The following is a 22437-nucleotide window of genomic DNA, read 5'->3' as shown; positions in this document are numbered from 1 at the left end:
TGTTTTGGAAGGAAGAGGATGTGAATGAGGGGTAAGGGCAGTTTGGTGGTGCGTTGCAATGCCAATGTTTGTCAGCGGTGTGGAGATACTAGTGATAAGAATGCTAATTGGGGATTATCATAAGAGTGTGAGTTGTTAAGTGTCCGCAGCAGGTGGGGCTGGTGGCAAGGTTTGGGAAGAAGCCCTGGTGTGTGCATTTGCATGGTAACAGCAGAAAGAGTGGCAACATTCAAAAAGGGCTGAGGTGTAGCTGGCTGAGTCAGGTGAGTAATCCTGGCTTCCAAGATGCATAAGGCGTACTTTTGTTCCCAGGCCAAATCGGGGGAGGAGAAGCGGGTTTGGACTCATCACATCAAGCGCCTGATTCTGGAAAACCACCATGCCATCATCCCTCAGAAAGTAAGTGGAAGCTCTCCTTCCTTCTCCTTCGCATGTCTGTAGAATGGATGCTGGAGACCCCATGGAGTTCTCTGCCTTTCTTTAAAGCTTAGTCTGAGCCATGTCTCAAGAAATGCTCTTTTTCTTTTTTGAATCAGAGGGGTGCTATTGGATGTGTTCTTTCTTCTATACATCTTTGCCTTTTCTTTACTCTTGAGTATGCTTGATTGGGTCTCTTTACTGAATCATACAAAGCCCAGCCATATCAAGCTAGGAGCTTCCATAACGTGGGTATGAGAGGTTTGGGGTTTGGAATTTTGTCTGCTCCTTTGTCCAACTGAGAAAGGGGCCACAGTTGTGGTGGAATTTGTTCCTAGTGTCCAGGGATGATGGGGCTGAGGGGAACCTCCTTTCTCCTTTCCTATTCTTTGGGGGAGGGAAGAGAGGTGGGAACTCCCCATTGCCTCAGGTTTCAGGATCCTGGATTTCCAGTTTAGTGCTAAGCCAATACCTTCTTTTCTTCAGGCCAAGGAAGCTATCTTGGAAATGGACTCATACTGTAAGTTTCCATTATTTTCTAAAAAAACCAAATTTGTCCTAGTAGTTTGTTTTTAGAAACCCTCCTCCTGCTTACTGTGTCCTCAGCAGGGCAAGACAGCAGACATGTCAGAATTTCCCAACACAGGTCTAAGAATGTACTCTGCCTTGTGGGGTTAGGTTCTATCATCTGGTTGCAGGAAGATTACACAACACAGAAATCAACAATAAGTGGAATGTGATTCTGAGATGCGATGCTGTATTGATGATCCAATTCTCTGTCTCTTGTAATTAATATAATTGTCACCTCCTTGGATTGCGAACCGAGCCTGAGTTTGCTTGCTGGAGCCTCTGCTGCTAAATGTAATATTCAGGGGGTTAGAATGGTAAGGTGGTGTTAGCTTGGTTCATGCATGAGGGGGTTGATCATACCAAGTGGGGGCAGTTAACAGGTTCTCAAACACTCCTGCCACTTCCTTTAGATCCTTCTCGCTACAAATACAGTCCAGAGAGGCTGAAGAAGTCTTTGTCATACCAACCTACAGAAGACATTCCTCAGTATGGCCGGCAGGGGCGCCGGCAATCAGGTAAACAGGGCAGGGGTAGGGATGTACCTATCCAAGCAGTGGGGTGTGTGTGTAAGGTGTGTGTGTGTGTGTAGCTGTTGTTACTGTATCCTGATGGCATACCTTGTGTGTGCTATTGCTATTGACTATAGGGCAGAAGTTTTTGTTTTCTATAGTGGCTTGTCCAGTAGTCTGTTGATAGAAATTAATATTAATATTTCTTTGGAGCTTAGTGCAGCTGACAGGTGCTGGAGCATTTACTCTGCCAAGGCCTAATGACCTCTGGCACACCACAAACACACACAGACAATGTTCAGAGAACATACCTTTGTTTGTTCTGGACAGTTCTATGGGAATTTTTCTCCCAGTGTCACTGTGAACTTGTCACCTTCACTTCAGCAATACAGGAAGCACCATGAAGAATCAAAACAGAAAGGAGAACGGGTCCAGTGCTTACTGGTAGAATACTTTTTCATTTTCGTTCTATACATTTTTTTTTTATATAATAATATTTTATTAGAAATTCCAAAGAATTAACAACCAAACAGAAAAAAAACCACAAAAAAGAACAGACAAACCTCAAAAATCCAAACAATAAAACATCAAAAAAAGAGGAAAAAATACAAAAAAGGATACAGAAAAAAGTATAGCATAAAAAAGAACACTCTTTCATTTTGATAACTTTCAGAACCTTATTCTCTTTACTTCCACCTGCCTTCCATTCTTGTATTCTATTTTAAAAATTAATTCAGCAAGATCATTAGTTATTCATTTTTAAGCCTTTGTCCATCTCTTTACAGTCTATTTAACTTAATCGCTAAAACCCCTTCATTTCATTTTCAGAGCCCTTAGCATTCATAAATTTTACAATATTTTTGAAGATAAATTTTAAACTTCTTCCAGTCCTCTTCCACCTGCTCCTCTCCTTGATCTCGGATTCTGCCGGTCATTTCTGCCAGTTCCATATAGTCTATTACTTGCATCTGCCATTCTTCCAGAGTGGGTAGATCTTGCGTCTTCCAATGCTTTGCGATAAGTATTCTTGCTGCTGCTGTAGCATACATAAAGAAAGTTCTGTCCTTCTTTGACACCAATTGGCCGACCATGCCCAGGAGAAAGGCCTCTGGTTTCTTCAAGAAGGTGTACTTAAATACTTTTTTCAGTTCATTATAGATCATTTCCCAGAACGCCTTTATCCTTGGGCACATCCACCAAAGGTTTCTTTACATTTCCAACACTTATTATCGGGCAAATGATAAATTTTTGCAAGCTTGACTGGTGTCATGTACCACCTATAGATCATTTTCATAATATTTTCTCTTAAGGCACTACATGCCGTAAATTTCACACCGGTGGTCCACAACCGTTCCCAGTCAGCAAACATAATGTTATGACCAATGTCTTGAGCCCATTTTATCATAGCCGATTTAACCGTTTCATCCTCAGTGTTCCATTTCAACAGCAAATCATACATTCTTGACAGTATCTTAGCATTGGGTTCTAACAATTCTGTTTCCAGCTTTGATTTTTCCACCTGGAAGCCATTTTTCCTGTCCAAATTATAGGCCTCTCTTACTTGAAAATAATGTAACCAATCCCACACCTTGGTTTTAAGTTTCTCATAACTCTGCAATTTCCACCTTTCCCCTTCTTGTTCTAAAATTTCCGAATACCTCGGCCATTTAGATTCCATATTAACCTTTTTCACAGCTTTGGCTTCCATTGGCGACAACCACCTTGGGGTCTTACTTTCCAAAAAATCTTTATATCTATTCCAGACATTAAATAAAGCTTTCCTTACAATATGGTTTTTAAACCCTTTATGAGCTTTAACCTTATCATACCACAGATATGCATGCCACCCATTTTCGTTCTATACATTTTGGAGTGAAATACTCCCCCTTCAGGAGCTGTAGACCAGGTATAGGGAACCTTTGGCCCTCCAGATGTTGCTGCATTACAACTTCCATCAGCCTCAGAAAGCATGGCCGATGGCAAGGGATGTTGAGAGTTATAGTTCAGCAACATCTGTTATACCTGCTATAAATGAAGTTAATGGACATTGAAATACTGATTCTTAAGCATAGGATAATACTCATTCATACCATATACATTTTTACATACATAAATGCAAAATAAAAACTACGAAACTTTGGTTGTCATAGACCATATTGAACTTTTGTTTTAAAAAACACACTATTCAACAACACACATAGAGCTAAAAAGAGGTCTTGTTTCAAGTAAGTACTAGAGTCTGTTCTCCTTCCTGTTTTGAACCTCTGCTTCAGAAACAGGTAATTCAGAGTTGGAACATGCCAGTAAACAACTTTGTCCTCTCCCCTCACCTAGTCCCTCTTGCATCTGCCATCAGTAGCCTAAACTTTGGAAAAACTGTGGCAATGGCAACCTGACTATTTCTTGGCACCAAGGTGATGAATTGGTTCAGCCTTTTGGTCTGATCCATCAGTGTTGCTGATAGGACAGTCTTCGCTGGCCTGGGGCTGATGGGGAATTGTAGTCAAAAACATCTGGAGGCAAACGTTTGGCAAATACTATCCTATGCAATTTCCACACTCAAGAAGCATTTACCATTCTTTCACAACATTCAGGCCAATCTGCTTCCAAATTCAGGAGGCTAGGATAGGTGGACACACTGCTTTGAACACATGTAGCTGACAGACTTCAACCGGGCTAGTCCTCCATCCGCAGCCTTGATCTGAGTCAGTATCCCAGGGTGTCAGGTAGAGAGGCCTTTCCCATTCCTTCTACCTGAAATCCAGGCTGGGAGCTGAACTGGGAAGTCTACCACTGAACTAGTGACCCCTCTCCCACTGCTCCCTCTGACTGCTCTTCAGAATGCTGTGTAGAACAACCACCTTTCACCAATGTGTCAGGCAAGCTTGTGCAAGTCAGGGCAGGCTGGTTCCATTTCGTTGACTCTCCTGGGTGTTGTACTTTCATACCAAAACATGGAAGCTGTTCCAAATTCCTTTTATTCCTACTTGGCTTCTTATCCTAACAAAGGGTGCTCTTGCTGTCAACAACTCCTTACACGGCATAGGTTGTGTTTTTTTTTGGGGGGGGGGGGGAACCACACACATCATGGCCTGCTTTTGCGACTCTAAACTCTAGTAGATGCCTGTGGGTCACTGTGTGCTGGGCTGAGTTTGTGGCGTGTAAAAGTGTGCTGAGGTCCTGTGTGCATTGCTTGATTCTTGATTGCTGTGCCAAGAGAGAATTGCTGAGCTCAAGTCTTGGGTGCTGCAAGCCTAGACAGCTTCTAAAAAGAGAGCTCACTAGAGGATCTTCTGAAGGGCGCCTGCTTGTTAAAAGCAGATCGTCAAAAGGTTTTATCCAGGAGTGTTGAGAAAATGGGCCTCTTAAATAGCTATTGGGTGGTATTATGGACCTAATGTAGTCGTGTTCATTAATTTCAACAGGTCTGCTCTGAGTAACGTAATATTTATGCCTGCAACAAGAGTGTCAAAACAACATGCTCTTTGTGCCCTGAAAATAATCTAGAATGGCCCAGAGAGTTGGAAGGAGAGCCTACAAATAATCTAGTTCACATTGCAACTGGCAGCAGTATAGGACCATACAGCATAGGTTCGTCTTATGCTCCCCCCACCCCCCCCAGCAGCAGGCAGTTCTTCCCTCCTAGCATCACCACCTCTTCCTCCTCTGTTTCCAGTGGACATGAGGCGGGCAAGTACGCTTACCAAAGGAGGAAGGCAAGGGCAGTGGTAGCAGCACCTCTCTGGGTACCAAGCCATTGCCATTGTACTTGCCCCCACTGCGCTGTTCTGGGGCATTGTGGGCAATTCAGCATTGTGTTCATCAAAGTGGCAAACAAGGGAATCTGGGGCAGCAGAGGTGGCAGCGATGGATCCTCAGCAGGTGCCCAAGGATGCCGACGGCTGACGCTGGTCCAGGTGCATTGCTGCACTGAGTCACAGCACCCCTAGTGTGGCGCAGCAAGGCAGGGCTTTAGTAACGTCCCCAGCAGAATGGTATTGACTCTAACAGGTATCTTATATCCTATCCTTAGAGCCTTTCCGTGGCAAAAACACTGCTGAGAGGCTCCTAGATGGACTCGAGCGTAAAGGCCGCAGGAAATCTGGTGCGGGCTCCACTGGTTTAGCATGTGGCACGAAGGGCCTCTGCCATCTGGTGTTGTGGGGCTGGGAGCAAGCAGGTGGAGCTCTTGGGGTCAAACCTTACTGCGGAGTAGCTTATGGGCTTTGCCTCCTGGACACGATGCTGGCTGAACATGCCTCTCAGTCTCCAGCAAACGTAATAGGTGATGCTCTGGCTTTTAAAGCTCTATAGGCAGGGCTGTGTTTATTCCATGAGTTCACAAATTGGTATCTGACACAGAATTGCCAGAATCCCCATTTTTTCCTCCTCTCTTTTTCTTTTATCAACTATACTACTAATTATAGAACCTACATAGTTAATTTCATTTAGCGAAGTCAGCATAGAAAATAAATCATGTTCTACAAGGAGAACAATAATTTGATTAATTTGCACACGTGTCAAAAGAATACTAATTACAGTATACAGTCAACTCAATATACAAAAATCTGATCACACCCATATGTTACCCAACATCATTCCCTCTTCGTAGTTGCTTATTTAGATTAATTCTACATTAGTGCATGTTAAATCAGGGGTGGGAAACCCTGTTAGCTCAGGGGCTGCATTCACTTTCGGATAATCTTCCAGGGGGGCAGAGCCAGAGGCAAAAGTGGGCGGAGCAATGGCTGAAGGTTACATTTGTACAGTAGGCCAGTTTTGACACTCCGGGCAAGGAAGGGGCATTAGCATGGTTCAAGGACACATTCCAGCCAGGCAAAAAACACTCAAGGGAGGGTCAAAGCGAGACTGTTGAAAGATGAGGCCTGGAGAGAGACTGGAGGTTCAGATAGGCCTAGTGGGCTGCATTTGGGCCCCTGACCCTGAAGTTCCCCATTTGAAATGCAATAGCACCAGACACAGTAAATGTGAAGTTCTTGTGGCTTCTGAAAAGATGTGGAAAATGTCTTTCGAAATCATAGAAGCCTAAGAAGGGCGAACAGGGCTTTAGGCACCTGGAAAGTGGGACACCCTGTTTCCTGCCTGGGTTTTTGGCCTCCTTTCATCTTATTTGCTGCTCCCTGCAGTCCAACTTGGATTGTCAAAGTGGAATAAATCCTGCATAATAAGAAACTGCTGAGTTTGCAGGGGGGAGGTGTCTGATTCTGGGCAGCAGAATCTGGATTTTTATTTGCTGCTGGAGTATACACAGCCCCTTCTGTAGAAGAGTGGGTGAGAGACAGGGCTCACTTTTTAAAAATCTGCTGGTTTATTTGGCCTCCTAGTTCATTCAGTCTTGGTGTCTTGCAAGCACAGATTTATTTATTTAAATTTAAACAATTTATATACCTCTTAACTACAATAGTCTTTAAGCAGTGTGCAAGGAACAGGCTACAGAAAAGGTAAAACCTGGTTAAAACTAGAAAATCAAACTTCAGTTAAGTGCCTGTTGGAATAATAATTTAAAAAGTCATCTGTAGGCACTGGAAGTCCAACAGGGAGGGGCATTCCATAAAATTGGCTCCACAATACTGAACACACTACTATTTGTGGATAAGAGCCATACGTCTGAGCCATGGAGAACTACTAACCGGGACTCCCCTGAAGGCCTGTGATTGGGCAGGGATGGAGGGATTAGGTGGTCCTTGACAGATGAAAGACTGGTGATGCTGTTCTCTGAGAGGCTTGTTCTGCACTGCACAGAGGAGGCTAGTGCTGTTCTGCACTTCACTCAGATGCTTCAAGGTGTTTCCTTCTGGAGGGGCAGAGGTGGCGGGCTGAGGCTGGTGCTGGAGTTCTCCCCACCTTTTCTGGTATTTCTGGGCTCTGAACCAGCATTTCAAGAACTGATCTCGCAAACTTTCCTTTCATTGCAGAACCAACAAAACAGATTCTCAAGCAACTGAGCAACAGAGGTGAGTGGATGTCCCCCTTTCCCACATCCCCCCAGCCTAGGTGGAAGAAGCTCTGTACTGACCAGATTTCCCTGTCCCAGGTTTACTTGACTAGTGTGGGTGGGATTTGACAGGTGCCTGTCCTTATGCCAATGGGCACTCCTATCTCAGATTTATTACAACTAGCAGTTTTGAGCACAGGGCAATTCTATAATGCTAAACAAGGCACCTTAGATGCTGAAAGGCAGGGAGGGGGAACCTGGAGCCCTCCAGATGTTGGACTGGACTCCCACCAGCCCCAGAGAGCAAGGCTGGCGAAGGGTTGCCGTTTCCCCACCCCTGCTCAAAGTGTGTGAGCCTGAATTGTTCCTTTACTCAGTCACTCCTTCAGCAGTGACTTCTTCCTGTTGCCTTGTGGCTGACCCACTGCCTTCTCAGGGGACCCACAGCCGCTGGAAGGGACTGTAGTAAGATATAAGTGATGTAAAAATGGCTCTCTGCCAGCATGTTTGCTGTGTCTGCTGCTTATATAGAGTAAGAGTGTGCCTGAAATGGAGACTGGGAAATAGGGAGTGAGACTACCTGGGCAGGGAAACAAGACCCCACCTTTTCCCTAATGGCTTCTTTTTCCCCCCTTCTTCTTCCTGTGCTACAAATCTGGCAATAGGACTAAAGGTAAGAGACAGAAATTCTAGAAGACAAAATAAATGAGGGAAAGGAAGAAGGGCCTTCCCTTTCTAAGGAAATTAAAGTCTTGGGTGACATGCGATGGGCTCTGGGTCCCTTACCGAAACGCCACCTTAAAGGTAAACTGCTCTGGGGTAAATGTTGGTGCAGGGGCCATTATTCATTTTAATAACAAAATGGCATTTCCCTCTGACCACTGCCATCTCCCATAGGGTGGCCAGTAAGCTTCTCACACCCTAAGCTGCTCACATGTTGAGCAGGCCGCGATCGAGCGCAGGTTGAGGAAAGGGCACCCTAAGCGGTGTCTCTGTTGGTGCCCCAGCACTGGGGCCTTTCTAAAAGCCCCTGCTTGCCCTCACTTCACGTAGCATGCAGGCAGTGACGGAGCCCTTTTGGAGTTTGGGGAGCCCTCGCACCCCACCAGCAGCTTGCCGCAGAAGCAGCAGCAGGATCGGCAGGCCCTTCCCCAGGAATCTCTGGAAGAGTTGGCTGAAAGCGATGGCAGCGAGAAGGATATGGGGCCGGAGGAAGAAGACGAAGAGGAGGAGGAAGAGGAAGAAGAGGAGAGGCTGGTAGGAACGGAGCAGGTGGCAGACTTTGCAAGCTCCTTGATGGCCGTCCTCCACTGCTGGCACTATCGGGCCAACGCTTTGCTTTTCTCCTGGGGCAGCACGGTGAGGTGCCTGTTCAACCCCTGCTGCGTCTCCCTCCTGCATGCTGGCTTGGTGCATGGCTCGCGGCTGCCCTCCATTCCTTCTGTGCCATCTTCCCATTAATCAGATGTGGGACAGCCCCAGAGGTTCCCGTGTGGTTTCTTTGGCAGCTGTTTTAACCCTTCGGTGATACTACTGACTGACTTGGTGCTTTTGTGCAGTCCTTCACGGGGCTAACAAGATTTGTGGCTTGATAACAAAAGAGGTTCTTTGGGTCTTACCATCTCTGTATCTGTGGGAGGTCCTTTTCCTGCCGTTCCCTGTCCTCTTGCCAGGAAGGTTCTTCCACGTTAGCAGCTTGATAATGAGACAAAGCTAACGTTAAGTAGGATCCTCTTCCAAGTCCTGTTGCCTGTGCTATTGGACCATCCCTGGATCCAGCACTAACTGTGCACCTTCCAGATAGTTTATCAGCCTGCAGTTTTTAACTAGTGCACTCCACCGGCCACACCAAAGTGCTGCAAGACGTGTAGAGAGTCTGCTCGGGAAAGCTGTGTTCCTGGATGAAATTGGGACTGGCTTAAGCAACTGCAAGGCTCCTCTGTGCCAGGGCAGCAAGTGAACCAGAGCCACCAGCACTTGCGTTCACCTGCTGCTTGCAAGGCTGATGGATGCGACATCAGGTGGTTTTTGTTGCTGCGTCCAATGGCTAGAATATTGGACTTGGACCTGCGTGGGCACTCGTGATGCATTTTAGCTATCTGGGACAAGCTACGATCTCTGACTTCCTCTGTAAAGTCATATGGTGCTTCAGAATGACAAATAACAATGGCTAGGGATGTTTGGCTGCTCTTGTCAAATGGCTTCTTCCCAGTAGTATGTACTCAACCCTCTAATATTTCTCTTTTGATTCAGGCCAAGAGCCACAAGGCACAGGAAGGGCCCAAGCAATACCAGTCGCCAGGCAGCAGTGGTGAAAAACACAGGGTTGGGGATAATGTCTCATCTGTCCCAAAGGTGAGTGGTTGGTGGTTGGTGGAGGTGCTGCTTGGGGAAGTGCCATTGCTCAGTGGGTAGAGCTCCCAGGTTCAGTCTCTGGCATCTCCAGAGAGGGCTGGGAATGTCCCTTCTGAAACCCTGGAGAACCTCAACCAGGGAGATCACAGGTCCATCCAGGTCAGGACTGTCTGCTCTGTCAGGCAGCTTCTTACATTCCTTGGGGAGAATGGAATTTCTGCTCATGCCAATTTTGAGACAGGGAAACTCTTGTCCTTTAACTCTAAAAATAGGATTCAAAGCCAAAGGCTCCTGGACATTCCACTTCCCAGACTCAGTTCCCAGACTGAGTATTCTATGCCATAGTCTTTTCCAATGGATGCTCCACATTGTCCCCAGAAGATACGACATAAAAACGAGCAATATTTCTGTCTGCTGTTGAGTCAGCTTAGTGGTTGGTGGGTTCCCTGCCTTAGAAGCCAACATATTTGCTGGGTTGAAGAGTTGGTTGCATTTGAGTAGTGACTATTAACTCAGCCCTTAAACTGTTTATCTGCAAGACCACCATTTTTTGGGTTGTGCGTTAAGTGTGCAAAACCTTCCTTCTCTTCCTAGGCACGATCAGCCATCGAACTCAGCATGGTCTTAGAATCTTCTCCCCTCAAGGAAGAGTACCTGGAAGAGGGTCCTTCAGACCCCGAGTCGGTGGGCAACCCGGAGCCAGTCCTGGCAGGCCAGTGGGGGACCCTGAATCAACAGCGTTCAGATGGCCTGGAGCCCACTGAACATACTGAACTGAAGCCGCTTAGTAGCGAGGAGGAGGAGGAAGAAGAGGAGGAAGAGGAGGAGGACAGACGTGCACCCCAGACCAGAAGCATCCTCCCTTTCTCTGTGCTGGATCAGGCCAGCGTCATTGCAGAGCGCTTTGCCAGCAGCCTCTCTCGCCGCAGCAGCCTGGCACTCGAGGAGGGCAAGGGCCACCTGACTCCAAAGCAGGCTAGTCGCAGCGGCAGCGTCTTGAGCCTGGACGGCAGCGAGAAGGCCGGATGTCGCACGAACAGCACCACAGACTCCCTGCCGCAAGAGCCCCCGGGTGAGCCCAGCAGTGCCTGCAGCGGGGCTGCCTCGCCTGGGCTGCTTGAGACGGACCATGCCTCCTGCAAGCGGAAGGAGTCCATGCTCTCCCATCAGGACCGGCTGCTGCTAGACAAGATCAAGAACTACTACGATTACGCGGAGCACCAGGATGCCGGCTTCAGCGTCAGGCGGCGGGAGAGCCTGTCCTACATCCCCAAAGGGATGGTGAGGAATTCCGTCTTCAGGATCAACAGCCTTCCCCAGCCAGAGCCAGAGCAGGAGGGGCTGAAGCACAAGAGGCCGGGGGCCCCTGCCAGTGGTGGGGCTGGCCCCACAGCAGCCTGGGTGTTGTCAAACAGGCCCGTGGCTGGGCTACAGGCCCCCCGCTCCGACGCAGCCTCTGCTGGAAGCCCCCTGCCCGTCACGGAAGCGGAGTTCAGGCCGCCGGCTGAGATGATTAAAATCTGGGAGGAGATGGAGAAGCCGAGCGGAGAGGGCTGGAGTAGGAGGCCTGAAGGGGTCACTCGGCCAGGCACGGCGAATGGGCAGGTGGCCGGGGGCTCCTCTCTGCGGCACGCGGAGAGGCTCCGTGGCCAAGAGAACGGCTTTGACCTCCATGAGCCGCTGCTCATCCTGGAGGACGAGGATCTTGGGGCCATCACAGAGGAGTCGGCGGTGCCCTCGCCTGAGAGCAAGTCTCCCGTGGAGCGGGCTGCGCCTTCTAGGAAGCCCTGGAAGCTGGCCCATGAGCTGGGGGGCTCTGAGCAAGATCGGTATCTCCCCCGCTTGCACCCCCGGATAATGCAGCTGGCCCACCTGACGGAGGCGGAGCTGGCGGAGAAGGTGAAGAACAAGGTCTACCAGCTGGCCCGCCAGTACAGCCTCCGAATCAAGGGCCAGAAGCCTGCAGCGCATAGGAGGCTTGCTGAGCTGGAGGAGGAGATGAAAGGCAATACCCTGACTGTCCAGCCGGAGGCAGATAAGAAAAGCAAGGGTATGTGTTGGCCAGAGGGCACTGTGCTATCACAGGCTGGACCTCATTGTTCATATTATATGAATTTCAGCAGTGCCTAGAAGCCACAGCTGTGAGGATAAATATAGGAGATTCATTGTGACTTATATTTTAAAGTTTTAGATTAATGACTTGTCCATGGCTCGTGGGAGGTAGCAACCTTCATTAAAAACACCCCACCAGCAATATGCACCAAATATAAAGATTCACAAAGTGTCAGATAGATATAAAACAGTTGTAAAATATAATATATTGAATGTTTTAAGAGCCACATTTTAAAAAAAAATACTGAAATGTGCTTATTACAATAGTAGTAGTGGATTCTGTTTCCAGAGGAGTTTATATTCTAGAGCAGAACTCTTTGACAGCTGGAGCCAGGCACCACTTGCTGGGCCAGAGGAATATCACCTGGGCAGGGAGGACACAAGAGGCAGTGCACACGCCACATTTTTGTGGCTGCTCAAAACCACGAACCTGTGCTACTTTAACAGCAAAAGCCCAAGTGGGTGGCCTGTTTTTCAGACCTCCCAGCATCCTCAAGACAGCTTTCCATGCTCCTGTTTCCCTGGGGCAGTTGTCTTTGGTGAGCACTGTCCAACCCCCAAACCGGGAAAAAGCACAGTTTGTAAACATCGTGCAAAGAGAGCAGATCTGTAGATTCTGGAGATAGAAAGAGACGTTCTAGGGAGAAAACTCTCTTTCCTGGCATCTAGGAGAAAGTTGAAATGGTCTGAACTGAAGGAAGGGGGCTCCTCCTCTCCAGCCTGTTCCTGCATTGGGCTGCACTCACTGCTGAACTCTGCCTTTTTCTCAGTGCTGGGGGAACTCTTGCCCCAGTGTATCCAGTCTCCTCAGAGCTCTCTGTCCTAGCCACACACACCTTCCCCTGGCCGCAGCCCTTATCCAGGCCTGCTCCACACCTTCTTCAGGTGCTCTTTCCTGACCGGAATGTGCCCTTGAAGTGTGATGCCTGGCTAGAGAGGGCAGGGGGCATTATAACAACCTCTGAAATGTAGTTTAAAGTGCCAAGGTAGGAGTCGTTTCTGGCCCTGAGTAGGAATGTTGCCCTTGAGCCAAGAAAGGTTTTCCACCCTGATCTAGCTTAATTCAATTAATTCCATTGCTTCTCCCTCTGTTGGAGAAGCCCCAGGTACCCCATCCAGCTACTGTATATCTCTGAGATGGAATTGATGGAGGCCCAGAGGGGATTGCAGAGGTGAACGGGGAGGGATCTTTCTGGCTTGGATATATCTGAATACAAAAGGTTTCCACCAGGACAAACCTCCACCTCTAGAATAATATTTTAACAAGGGTCCTCACCAAAGTGCCCAAGAACTTAGCAATTCTCGACTCCTCAAGCTGAACAGCCTCTGGGAGCCTCCTTCCCTCCTTGCTGTTTCAAAGGGAAACAGCAAAGCTGCTGTTCAAAAATGGAGCTGCTGAGATTGGGGAGTGAGGGGGACCACTGTTGCAGCCCGCCCACCCAGCAAACCCCTTGCCTTATTGCTGCCTCACTCATTCCTTGTTGCTTTTTCTTCTAGGCAAACGGAAGCCAGCCTTGACCCTCCCCAATACTTACGAGCAAGTATTGCTGCAGGAGGCCAGCCCACTGACTCTCCCCGCATCGTCATCCTCGTCCCTGGAGAAGTCCCCCAAGCGCTTCTCTTTCAGCCCCTCCTCCAGCAGCCCGCGGCTTGCCTCTCCCACCAGCAGCACCCTGTCTTGCAGCCCCCTCAGCCCCGTCGTAGCTGAGAAGTTCAACTGGCCAGACGTGCGGGAGCTCAGGTCCAAATATTCCTGTCCATCAGGGAATCAGAAGTGCAGGCCGCAACCCGTCAACAGGAGCCGCTCAGCCCCTGAAAAAATGGTGGATACAGCTGGTAGAGCTCTGGAGGAACACCAGTGCTCCAAGAGGATTGTGAAGGCAGCGGACAAACCCCAGCAAGGGGGCATGCCAGGCTGCAAAAGGGAAGCTCCACCGGACTCCATCCTCCAGGGCCACGCCTGTGACACGCACAAGGAATTGAGTGTTACGGCTGAGACCTCTCTGGAGAACCGTCAGCGAGTGGTTGTCATGGAAAAGCTGCTGGATGCGACTGTCGATCCGGACGAGAGCTATGTGCAGATTCGCTCCCCTACTTCCCGGGAGAAGATCTCTCTCAAGGCCGTGGTGGAGAGGTGCAAGGCCTACCAGGACTCGGAAGAATACCGCAGGCGCGAGGAGGACCTCCAGGAAGCAGCTCCCCACAAAGCACTTCAGCAGGTTTGCCGGGAGAAAACAGACAGCAGCCAGCAGAGCCTGGTAAAGAACCTGAGGGAGAAATTCCAGACCCTCAATTCCAACAGTTGAGCTCCTGTGTCTGTTGCTCCCATGCTGCTAAGCCCTCTTTTATGAACTAGGATGGTTCTGGAGTTGATGTCATTTTCTCCCCCAGCTCCTTGAGAGGAGAAAGGACGGGTGACAGTCTCTTCCTCCTCTTCCGACCTGGATTGCCACCTGGCTCATTGTGCTCCAACCTTCGTGTCCAGCTGCCTCTACCCTCTGGGAAGTTGCTGAGCTCATGGCTGTGCATTCAGAGCCAGGTGGTTGCTGTCCTTCATTGACCGCGCTGTTGGGAAGTACTCTTCACACGTTTCCAGGAAGCACTGAGAAGCTTCCCATCAGGACAGGCATACCACAAATCAGAGACTCCTTTGCAGCTACCCATATGGTCCACTAAGAAAAGGTGTTTCCTTTCCCTTCAGGACCAAAAGCTTGCTTTGCCAAGCCACAGCAGAAATAAATGAGCCTTCTGTTGCTCAGTCTCATAGGATAACCATAAGTTATTGTTCCAAATTATCTTTTGTCTTTACTTTTTTATTTTTAAGAGCGTGATTTTACTGTGGCTGGCAGAGAGTTGATCTGTTCTAAGACTTCCAGTTTGATAGTATATAATCATAATAATATTGGTTGTGTACACATTTCAGTCTGTACGCACTGTGCAATAACCACTTTTGACCGGAAAATGTGGCTGTTGTTTCTTCACTTGGAGGGTGGGTGGGGGGAATGGGAGGGGAAATTGCAGCCTATGATTTTTTACTGCAGAAGTAAGATTGAGAAGAGTCTTGAGCATCACAGAGCTCTCTTAAGTTCACCAGTGGCATGGGCTAACACTAGTGTGGTTCTGATCCACTATAGTGCCAGGAGGTCTTAAAAGACCTGCACATCCCTTGGTAGAAGATTTATTCTATTCACTGGTCAGGCTAGAAAGATCACTGCCCCCACTGTGACTACTGGATGTCTTTAGATGAAGTTTCTCTAAGATGGGACACTTTGCCAAAGGAAGCAATGCAGCTCCGCTAGAGGAGAGCTGTGTATGGAGAAATAGGAACAAGTCAGGAAAGTGCTGCAGCTGCCCAGTCTTATTATCGAATGTTGGGTTGAAGGGTAGGCAGTGATGGTTGAGAGAAGGAGGGCACAAACACATTCTGGATTTCTGGGGCAGGAGTCAGGGTGCAATGGTGGGTTTTCATCAGCTGGGGTGGGAAGTATTTGAGGTTATTTCTCCACCAAGCAGCAGAGAAGCAATGCCCACCTTCTTAGGGTGAGTTTCAAACAACAGAAAATGTCAAGGGCCTGCTCCATTCCTCTCTCTGCCTGCCAAAGACTATCCCAGAGGTCCTTAGGCATCATCTCTGGACATGTTCAAGGATACTTTGCATTAAAGGCTATTCAAGATAACTTTTGGGGGTGCTCCCTTTTCTTTTGTAAGCTTGAAACGGTGTGGGTGTTCCAGGCAGCAAAATGACTGCATAGTGTTTTGTTTTTCCTTAATTTTGACAAAATTTATGTATTGCTTGATTGTAAGAACACCTCTGCGGGGTTTACAATAATATAAACATTTAAATTCTCAGTATGGGGATTTTAAAGCATCCAGAGCATTATTAAATACAACAGTAGCTGAAGAGAGATAAAACACATGTAACTGCTCCATGTCTGGGTAGGCTTGCCTAAACAGAAATGTTTTAAGCAAGCGCCAAAAATAATATAGCAAAGGTGCCTGCCTGATGTCACTAGGAAGGGAGTTTCAAAGTGCAGGTGATGCAATATGAAAAGGTGGATTTCTTAAAAGTGCAGAAAAGGTCTTATGTTGCACCTGTAACAGCGGCAGTTCTGCAGACCCAAGCCATCAAGAGGGCACATGTGGGGTAAGGTGATCCCGCAAGTAAAGTGGTCCCAATCCAGTAAAGGCTTTACATACCAATAGTAACACTTTGAACTTGGCCTGTTAGAAAATGGACATCTAGAGTTTTGAGCTGAGGTGTTACACACAGGTCCCTAGGCTCTCACACGTGTCTTTAACCATACTGCAGGTAACTGTGGGTGAGCCCTTAACAAACAGAAATTGCACACAAAATCCAGGAGCCAAGAAGGGTTTATTTGTTCATTTATTAGAAAAAATGTTATTAAATTGCTTCTGAAGCACATTCTGAAGCTTTAGCTCTTTTCTCTGGACAGTGGAAGCACATTGGAGCAGGTGGAACTTGGTGCCTAGCTGTTTTTAAAAGAGTATGAACCCCCAAACCCTATAAACCTGTAGGAGAGGTCCTGGGCTACTTTAGCTGTTCTCCGTATCTCCAAGAAACAGCCCTTGCTCTTCTGAAGCAAACATGTTCTGGGCCTGGTGCATGTGGAGCTCCCTTCTGACAGGTCCTGACCTCTGCATTAGTAGTGGGGTCTTGGAGAGCTAAGCCTGATGGAGGAACCGCTTGACGGAGGTGAAGTCGCTTTAGATCTAAGAAGGAAGAGCTAGGCGCAGCCAGGCACGGGAAGGCTGCAAGTTGCCAGACAGCAAATGGTTCCTGCTAGGGAAATGATAACACTCCCTGGGTCTGTAATGGGTAGGAGCACAATGCAGCGAGACATAATGGCACACCGACAACGACTGCACTCGAAACGCGCCAAGCTGAAACCAAACAGAGGTCTGGGAGCACAGCTTATGGTGCTGTGCACAAGCAAAAGGTTAAAGAAACGGGGGAGCAGAACAAGTACACATAAGGGCTGCAGCAACTTCCTTATTTAGCACATAGCCTAGTATAGGGCAGTGGTCATACACAGCAGGAATAGTCTCAAATAACATTTCAGCCTAGCTTTGTGTGTTTTCAGCTTCCTGAAAAGGAGCATTTTACCATACCTGAAACTCAGGAGTTGACAGGTGAAAATATCCTCCAGGAAGGGAAGGGATGGCTGAGCTTGCCAAAGCCAGAATGCTTATGAGGTCCCAAAGGTATATTTGTTGTACAATTGCAGTTGGGTAGCATGTTTAGTAAATATTTCTCTTCCTGGTGGCATTTGCTGGAGAATCGGCTCCTCCTAATTCTCATGTGCTTTGTTGTCTTAAAGAAAACGGTCACCCTAAACTTGCAGGATCCCTACTATTCCTTGCCTGGTGCCTCTCCTAGACAGAGCTGCCTCACATAAGATTTTCTTTTTTTAAAATCCCACAATGAAGTCAAAACCTCCTGCCTTTTTCTCTCTCCCTTAGTTGAGCCATTCTGTGCTCACTTCAGCAGGCTGATAAAGTATATCTCTCCCCTATAAGCATGGACTGGAAGAGTGGAGAAAATACCACTTTGGGGGCATTCAGATTGTAAGTATGGCGGGCAGTGCTTTTCTAGAAAAAAAGGTGCCAGTACTGCTCAGCTGCAAGCAGGGAGGCAGGCTGGCGGGGGGGGGGCAGACCTCTCTGCATGTGCTCAAAGACGCACTGCTCTTTCCCAATGCTGGCATCGTCGTCTGGGCACCAATGAACAGGCTGACGATAAGCAGCCCGCAGGTTTTCAGCACGGCTTTGCAAGGTCACCAGAAGAATGCCGATTCCAGGCAGGCTGGGGGCTCTTGTTCCTAAGAGTGCCCACTGTTTTTGCTAGAGAAGAGTTCCCCCTCCCTTTTGCACCTTTGAGCTCTCCCTAGCAATAACCATCAGTACCCTGGTGGAGAGAACCCTTCCATGTTTTAGCCTTGAAATGGAGCATAAAGGCATTCTGCTTAAATAGGCCTTGTTTCACGTGTGCCTAAGCTAACTGATTTCAGTGAGCTTAGGCACCTTTATCTGCACAGGCTAGGGCTGCATGCCTTGAATATCAGTGCTGTGGCAAATTATCCACAATATTTAAGTCTTTGTTGTAACAGCATGCTATATCACTGACTTGTGTCCAAACTGTGCAGCAACAGAGAAGTATTAGTGGGTTGACTGCTCTGACTGAGGGTCTTTATGGGCGCTGCTTGCTCTTCCTCTGGCAGCAAGAAAGGCTTATGGAAGCAGTGGAAGTTTCTCCATTAGAATTAATGGGGCTCTCATGGCTACCTGCCTTCCCACTTAGAACCAGTCAAGAGCGTGGCACTGCTCCTCATTCTTGGTGTTGCACTTGTAGAACACAGTGGCAAAACCAGATTGAGTTGGCTCTAGCTAAGCCTACTGCAGGTCTCCTTGCCTTTTGCCCTATCAGCCCCCAATTGGCACCAGTTACCAGCATCATTGAGGGATGCTTAATTAGTAAGGCTGCCTGCTCTACTTTTCAGCTTTCTTCTCCACCTCCCCTTGCAATCATCCCTGCACCTACTGATTAATTTCATATTTAAACACCCAATTTTGCAATATGTGGGTTGTGGTACAACCTGCTGTTCAGCAGTCACCTAGGTGTGCATCCTACTCTGAACATAAAAGGGGGAAGATCATCCTTTATGGCAGTGATGTTTTATAATGGCAGAAAGGAGAAGGCTGGCAGCTAAGCCGTCGTATAACTGCACTGGTAATGTTCAGTGGGGTTAATGCTACCAGACTCCACAACCCGGAACACTATAATTCAAAACCATTTAGATGTATTGGCTTTTCGAATGTAGCATTGTGGAAGAATCTGCTCTGCTCATCACAATAGTGAGGCAGCCGATTGTCAGCTACCCATTACAGCCCAGGAGATCTGGAAAAGTTGAACACTTTTGAGACTTGACAAAAGGTAACGTGTGGAAAAACCTCAAGCCTCAGCTGTTGGTGCCTGGATCCATGACAGTAAGTGTCAAGCCAAGCCCTGCTTTTTCCCACAGCTGTGGGTGTGAGGCAAAGACAGCCCCCCCCCCCGCAGGATCCCCATCTCTTTTGCTTAAAGAGACAGTTTCATAGCTTCCTTTTCGAGCGAGGAGAATCCAAACCAATCTGTGCATGGTGTTTACAGAGCCTGCGCACTCCTGGAGTGATGATGATAATGAGATGCCCCTAGGTTAAGGCACTTTTTGTATGGTATATGGCACCCACAAAGAAAACATGGTTTAGAAATTGCAATGAGCCCTAGGGGTGGGGTGCTCAAAAGACAACTGAAGAATGGGAGCCTGCTGTTTTCAGAATCCTTAGTATTACTATCACTGCAAAGAGGCCCTTGCAGGAAAGGCAATCTCCAGGCTCCACTCAATGTCAAAAGCAATTAGCTCTCCAGCAATATGTTCCAAAAGAGCAATACAGCTGAGCAGCCATCTGTCTTTGGGAGGGGATGAATTCCTTCCTTGGATAAGGGGCGTGTGAACTTTATCATAAGGTCAGAGCTAGATGTGCCTGTATATATTTTAAACAGCCATTCAGACACCCACACATCACAGGCAGAGGTCTCTGCAGAAGGGAGCAGTTGGGATTAAGACTGCATTTACAGTAACTGAGAAAGCCACACTCCATTCTACAGAAGTGTAAGCAGTGCAGTGGATTACCAAAGGCCATGCTCGGGCACAACGCATCCTCGGAGGGACAAGAGAGGAGCCATTTGCTTCTGGAGAGCTGAGCCAACACAGAACAGATGTTTACAGAAAGCTCAGGGGAGGGGAGGGCACCTGGATTCAGCCTAGTCACAAAGTTAACCCCGGCATAAATATAGTGGGGCTGATAAAAACCTCATTAAGTAATGTGGGGCACAATCCAGCCAAAGTTAATGGTGGCTAAAGTCCACTGAAAGCCAACAGGCTGCTTCTCAGTGGGGCGTAGCTGCAACTAACTTCAGCTTCCTTGTATTCCTAGTGCAGCGGGTGAGCAAACTTCCTCTCTTTTTCACAAACACACACACACACATTTCTAACACGTCTCCATTCTAACCAATTTAGTGCAGAAGTCTGAACATGGGTCATGCTCTCTCCTCTTTGGTTGCAACCCTGATTCATTTATAATCGAGCAAGGATTCCGCCACCAACGCAGTGGACTCTGGGTGGAACCTTTTGGTGAGAAAGTTCTGTGCTTTGTGACACGGTATTGTGCATGTGTGTACGTCGCAGATGCCCCTGCAAAGAAGAGCATCAGACCTGCTGAAAAGAGAAAACTGACTTCCAGCATGAGGGTTGGATCTTGATGCATGGTGTGCCTGTGCTATAGATGATGGTGAAATTCCACATGACGGTTCTATTCCAACAGACGATTTGGGAAAGCAGCTTCTGGGAACCAGGGCTTTTGGCAATGAGCTGAGGATGTAGTTTCCCCAACCTCCGATATAAGCAGAATTGCTCCAGAGCCATCATGGTTTTTATTCAGTTCCCTTTTGGGGTGGGCTAGGTTCCTGCTTCGCTCCTTTCTTCCACAAAAAGCCCCTGAAATCGACACACTGTTTTCTCCCCTGAAGCAGTTCTTTGTTCACAGAGAGGTGTGCAAAGCATGATCACGCACAAGGTCAGCCTTCCTGAACTCTGCATTCCCCAATGAACCAACCAAGGACACACACCTCGCAGCTCTGCTTGCAGCAGGGATGTTGCCTTGTTACCTGAAACACTGGCTTGATGCCCTGGGTTGTGTGGGGGAGAGAGAATGGGGATGTGGTGGGAAATGAGAAGCAAGGCTGTGTTGTGGAGATGAGAACAGTGTTTTGAGTGGTGCCAGGAGTGCCCAGGGACACTCGGACATGCAGGTTTCCCCCCTGTTATGCACATTAGAACGTAGGCATCTGGCTGGACCAAGCCACCTGTCTAGCTATTTCTTTTTGGGAAAGAAGCTGAATCTCTTCTCTTTGTCTTTCTTGGTCAGACTCACGTCCATGGTGGTGATGGAAGGCAGAGGCAGGCTTTGGGCCTTGGTTTTAATGCTTTGGGATTCGATTATTGCTGTGCTGAAGCCCTGAAGCCAGGTGTGCATCTCATCCTGCCAACAACAAAATCCGGTTTACACACACTTCAGTTGCCAATTGCTACCCAAAGCAATGTTGCCAAAAGAAAAGACAAAAAGACATTTCAGCAGTTTTGACTATGTACTGTCTACATTTTAAAATGTTTCTTCAAAAACATCCAAAATATTGGCTGATTGTGGTGAGCTGCCCCAGAGAAAAGCTATGGGGCAGGAACACATTGAACTAAGGAAGGCAAAAATGTTAAAGCAGAACAATTCAAAATAGATTAAGAAGCCAATAAATTCAATTACCAAGAGAATGATCAGTTCACACATAAAGATTTATATGTCTGAGTAGACATGTATACTCAGCTGCAGTGCTTTTTTTCTAAAAAAAATGTTTAGGGGTACTCTCATTTTCCTACTCATATTGAAGTACTGCCTCTCAGTGAGGCCAAACTTAAGACTCACAAAATGTTTAGGGGTATGTGTACCCCTGTGTACACCCAGAAAAAAGTACTGCCTATATGTGTCTACTTAGAAGTGAGCCCTGTTAAGTTCACTGGTGCTTACTCCCAAGTAAGTGGGTATAGGATTGCAGCCTCAATCTCCTTATTAAAAAAAAAAAGGTTGCACATTAATTCTACTCACGGAACCCTACCTAGAGACCCGTTTTATTTTGCTTCCTTTTCTATTAGAAATCAATGTTAGTTGCTTTCCACATGGCATTTCAATCTAATGCCAGTATTTCTACATATGGCTGCAGCTATTCAGTTGGCTCTGAATAGAATGTTGAGCTTTCCTGACTTCCCCAAAGTTCCAGGAACAGTCATTTAAAGGCCATTTCCCTTATGAGAATACAGGACACTTGAGGAGTTTTCCCTCTAATATCTGGTAATTCAAATATATACATAGAGCAGTTGAGATGCAAGCAGACACACAGGTGCTACTAGTCTTAATACACTCAGTCCTCAAAAAGCAACAGCAAACCCCAAGGTGGCATTTTGCTAGCCAGCTCTAGTAACTTAAAATAGTTATTTGATGAAACACAAACACCTTTTCTCCTACCCTATGAAAACCTAAATATATTCCAGCTCCTTCCCACTCTGTCAAGTGGGTGTGACCCTAGCTGTCCTTGACTGTTGATTTAATGAGCAGTCATGGTTAGTGGCCCAGCTGTGCCAAAGCTTTCATTAGCAAAACAGTATGATGCAAAGTGGTACAATTTACTTCAGTACATGGAAACAGTGACACACTTACGGTTCATTTCTTAAGTCCAGGATTCATGACAACACCTACCTCATCTTTGCCATGAAAGAGCCATTCACTCCCATTGCTGAGTCTGCAAAGTACAAAAATCATTATATAATACACTTTAAAAAAAAAAGTTACCTGGCTCTAAGGGTGACTTTAAAAGGGTGACTCTAAGAGTTTACTCTTCTTGTCAGGAGGTCC

The 22437-nt window shown here is 47.4% G+C and overlaps 2 protein-coding genes across 5 annotated transcripts in view; one reads left to right on the top strand and one right to left on the bottom strand.

Moving 5' to 3' along the window:
- Nucleotides 1–15596, top strand: part of PLEKHG3 (pleckstrin homology and RhoGEF domain containing G3) — a 49660-nt gene extending 34064 nt beyond the window's left edge. The window contains exons 10-19 of the mRNA XM_028740445.2: nucleotides 313–399; nucleotides 904–937; nucleotides 1398–1502; nucleotides 5530–5601; nucleotides 7433–7471; nucleotides 8118–8125; nucleotides 8506–8811; nucleotides 9706–9807; nucleotides 10402–11857; nucleotides 13417–15596. Coding sequence (XP_028596278.2) covers nucleotides 313–399; nucleotides 904–937; nucleotides 1398–1502; nucleotides 5530–5601; nucleotides 7433–7471; nucleotides 8118–8125; nucleotides 8506–8811; nucleotides 9706–9807; nucleotides 10402–11857; nucleotides 13417–14225 — 3018 coding nt within the window. The 3' untranslated portion in view covers nucleotides 14226–15596. The remainder of the gene's footprint in view (nucleotides 1–312; nucleotides 400–903; nucleotides 938–1397; nucleotides 1503–5529; nucleotides 5602–7432; nucleotides 7472–8117; nucleotides 8126–8505; nucleotides 8812–9705; nucleotides 9808–10401; nucleotides 11858–13416) is intronic.
- A 689-nt stretch (nucleotides 15597–16285) lies between these two features.
- Nucleotides 16286–22437, bottom strand: part of SPTB (spectrin beta, erythrocytic) — a 94595-nt gene continuing 88443 nt past the window's right edge. For all 4 annotated transcript variants that reach the window (XM_077933637.1, XM_028740379.2, XM_028740396.2 and 1 more), the window contains 2 exons: nucleotides 22282–22324; nucleotides 16286–21018 (listed from right to left, as the gene is read on the bottom strand). In XM_077933637.1, the coding sequence (XP_077789763.1) occupies nucleotides 20851–21018; nucleotides 22282–22324 (211 nt within the window). In that variant the 3' untranslated portion in view covers nucleotides 16286–20850. The remainder of the gene's footprint in view (nucleotides 21019–22281; nucleotides 22325–22437) is intronic.

This window comes from Podarcis muralis, chromosome 1 (assembly GCF_964188315.1).
Source record: "Podarcis muralis chromosome 1, rPodMur119.hap1.1, whole genome shotgun sequence".
Lineage (NCBI taxonomy): Eukaryota > Metazoa > Chordata > Lepidosauria > Squamata > Lacertidae > Podarcis > Podarcis muralis.
The sequence above is the reverse complement of the archived record's forward strand: the minus strand, read 5'-3'. Positions and strand labels throughout refer to the sequence as shown.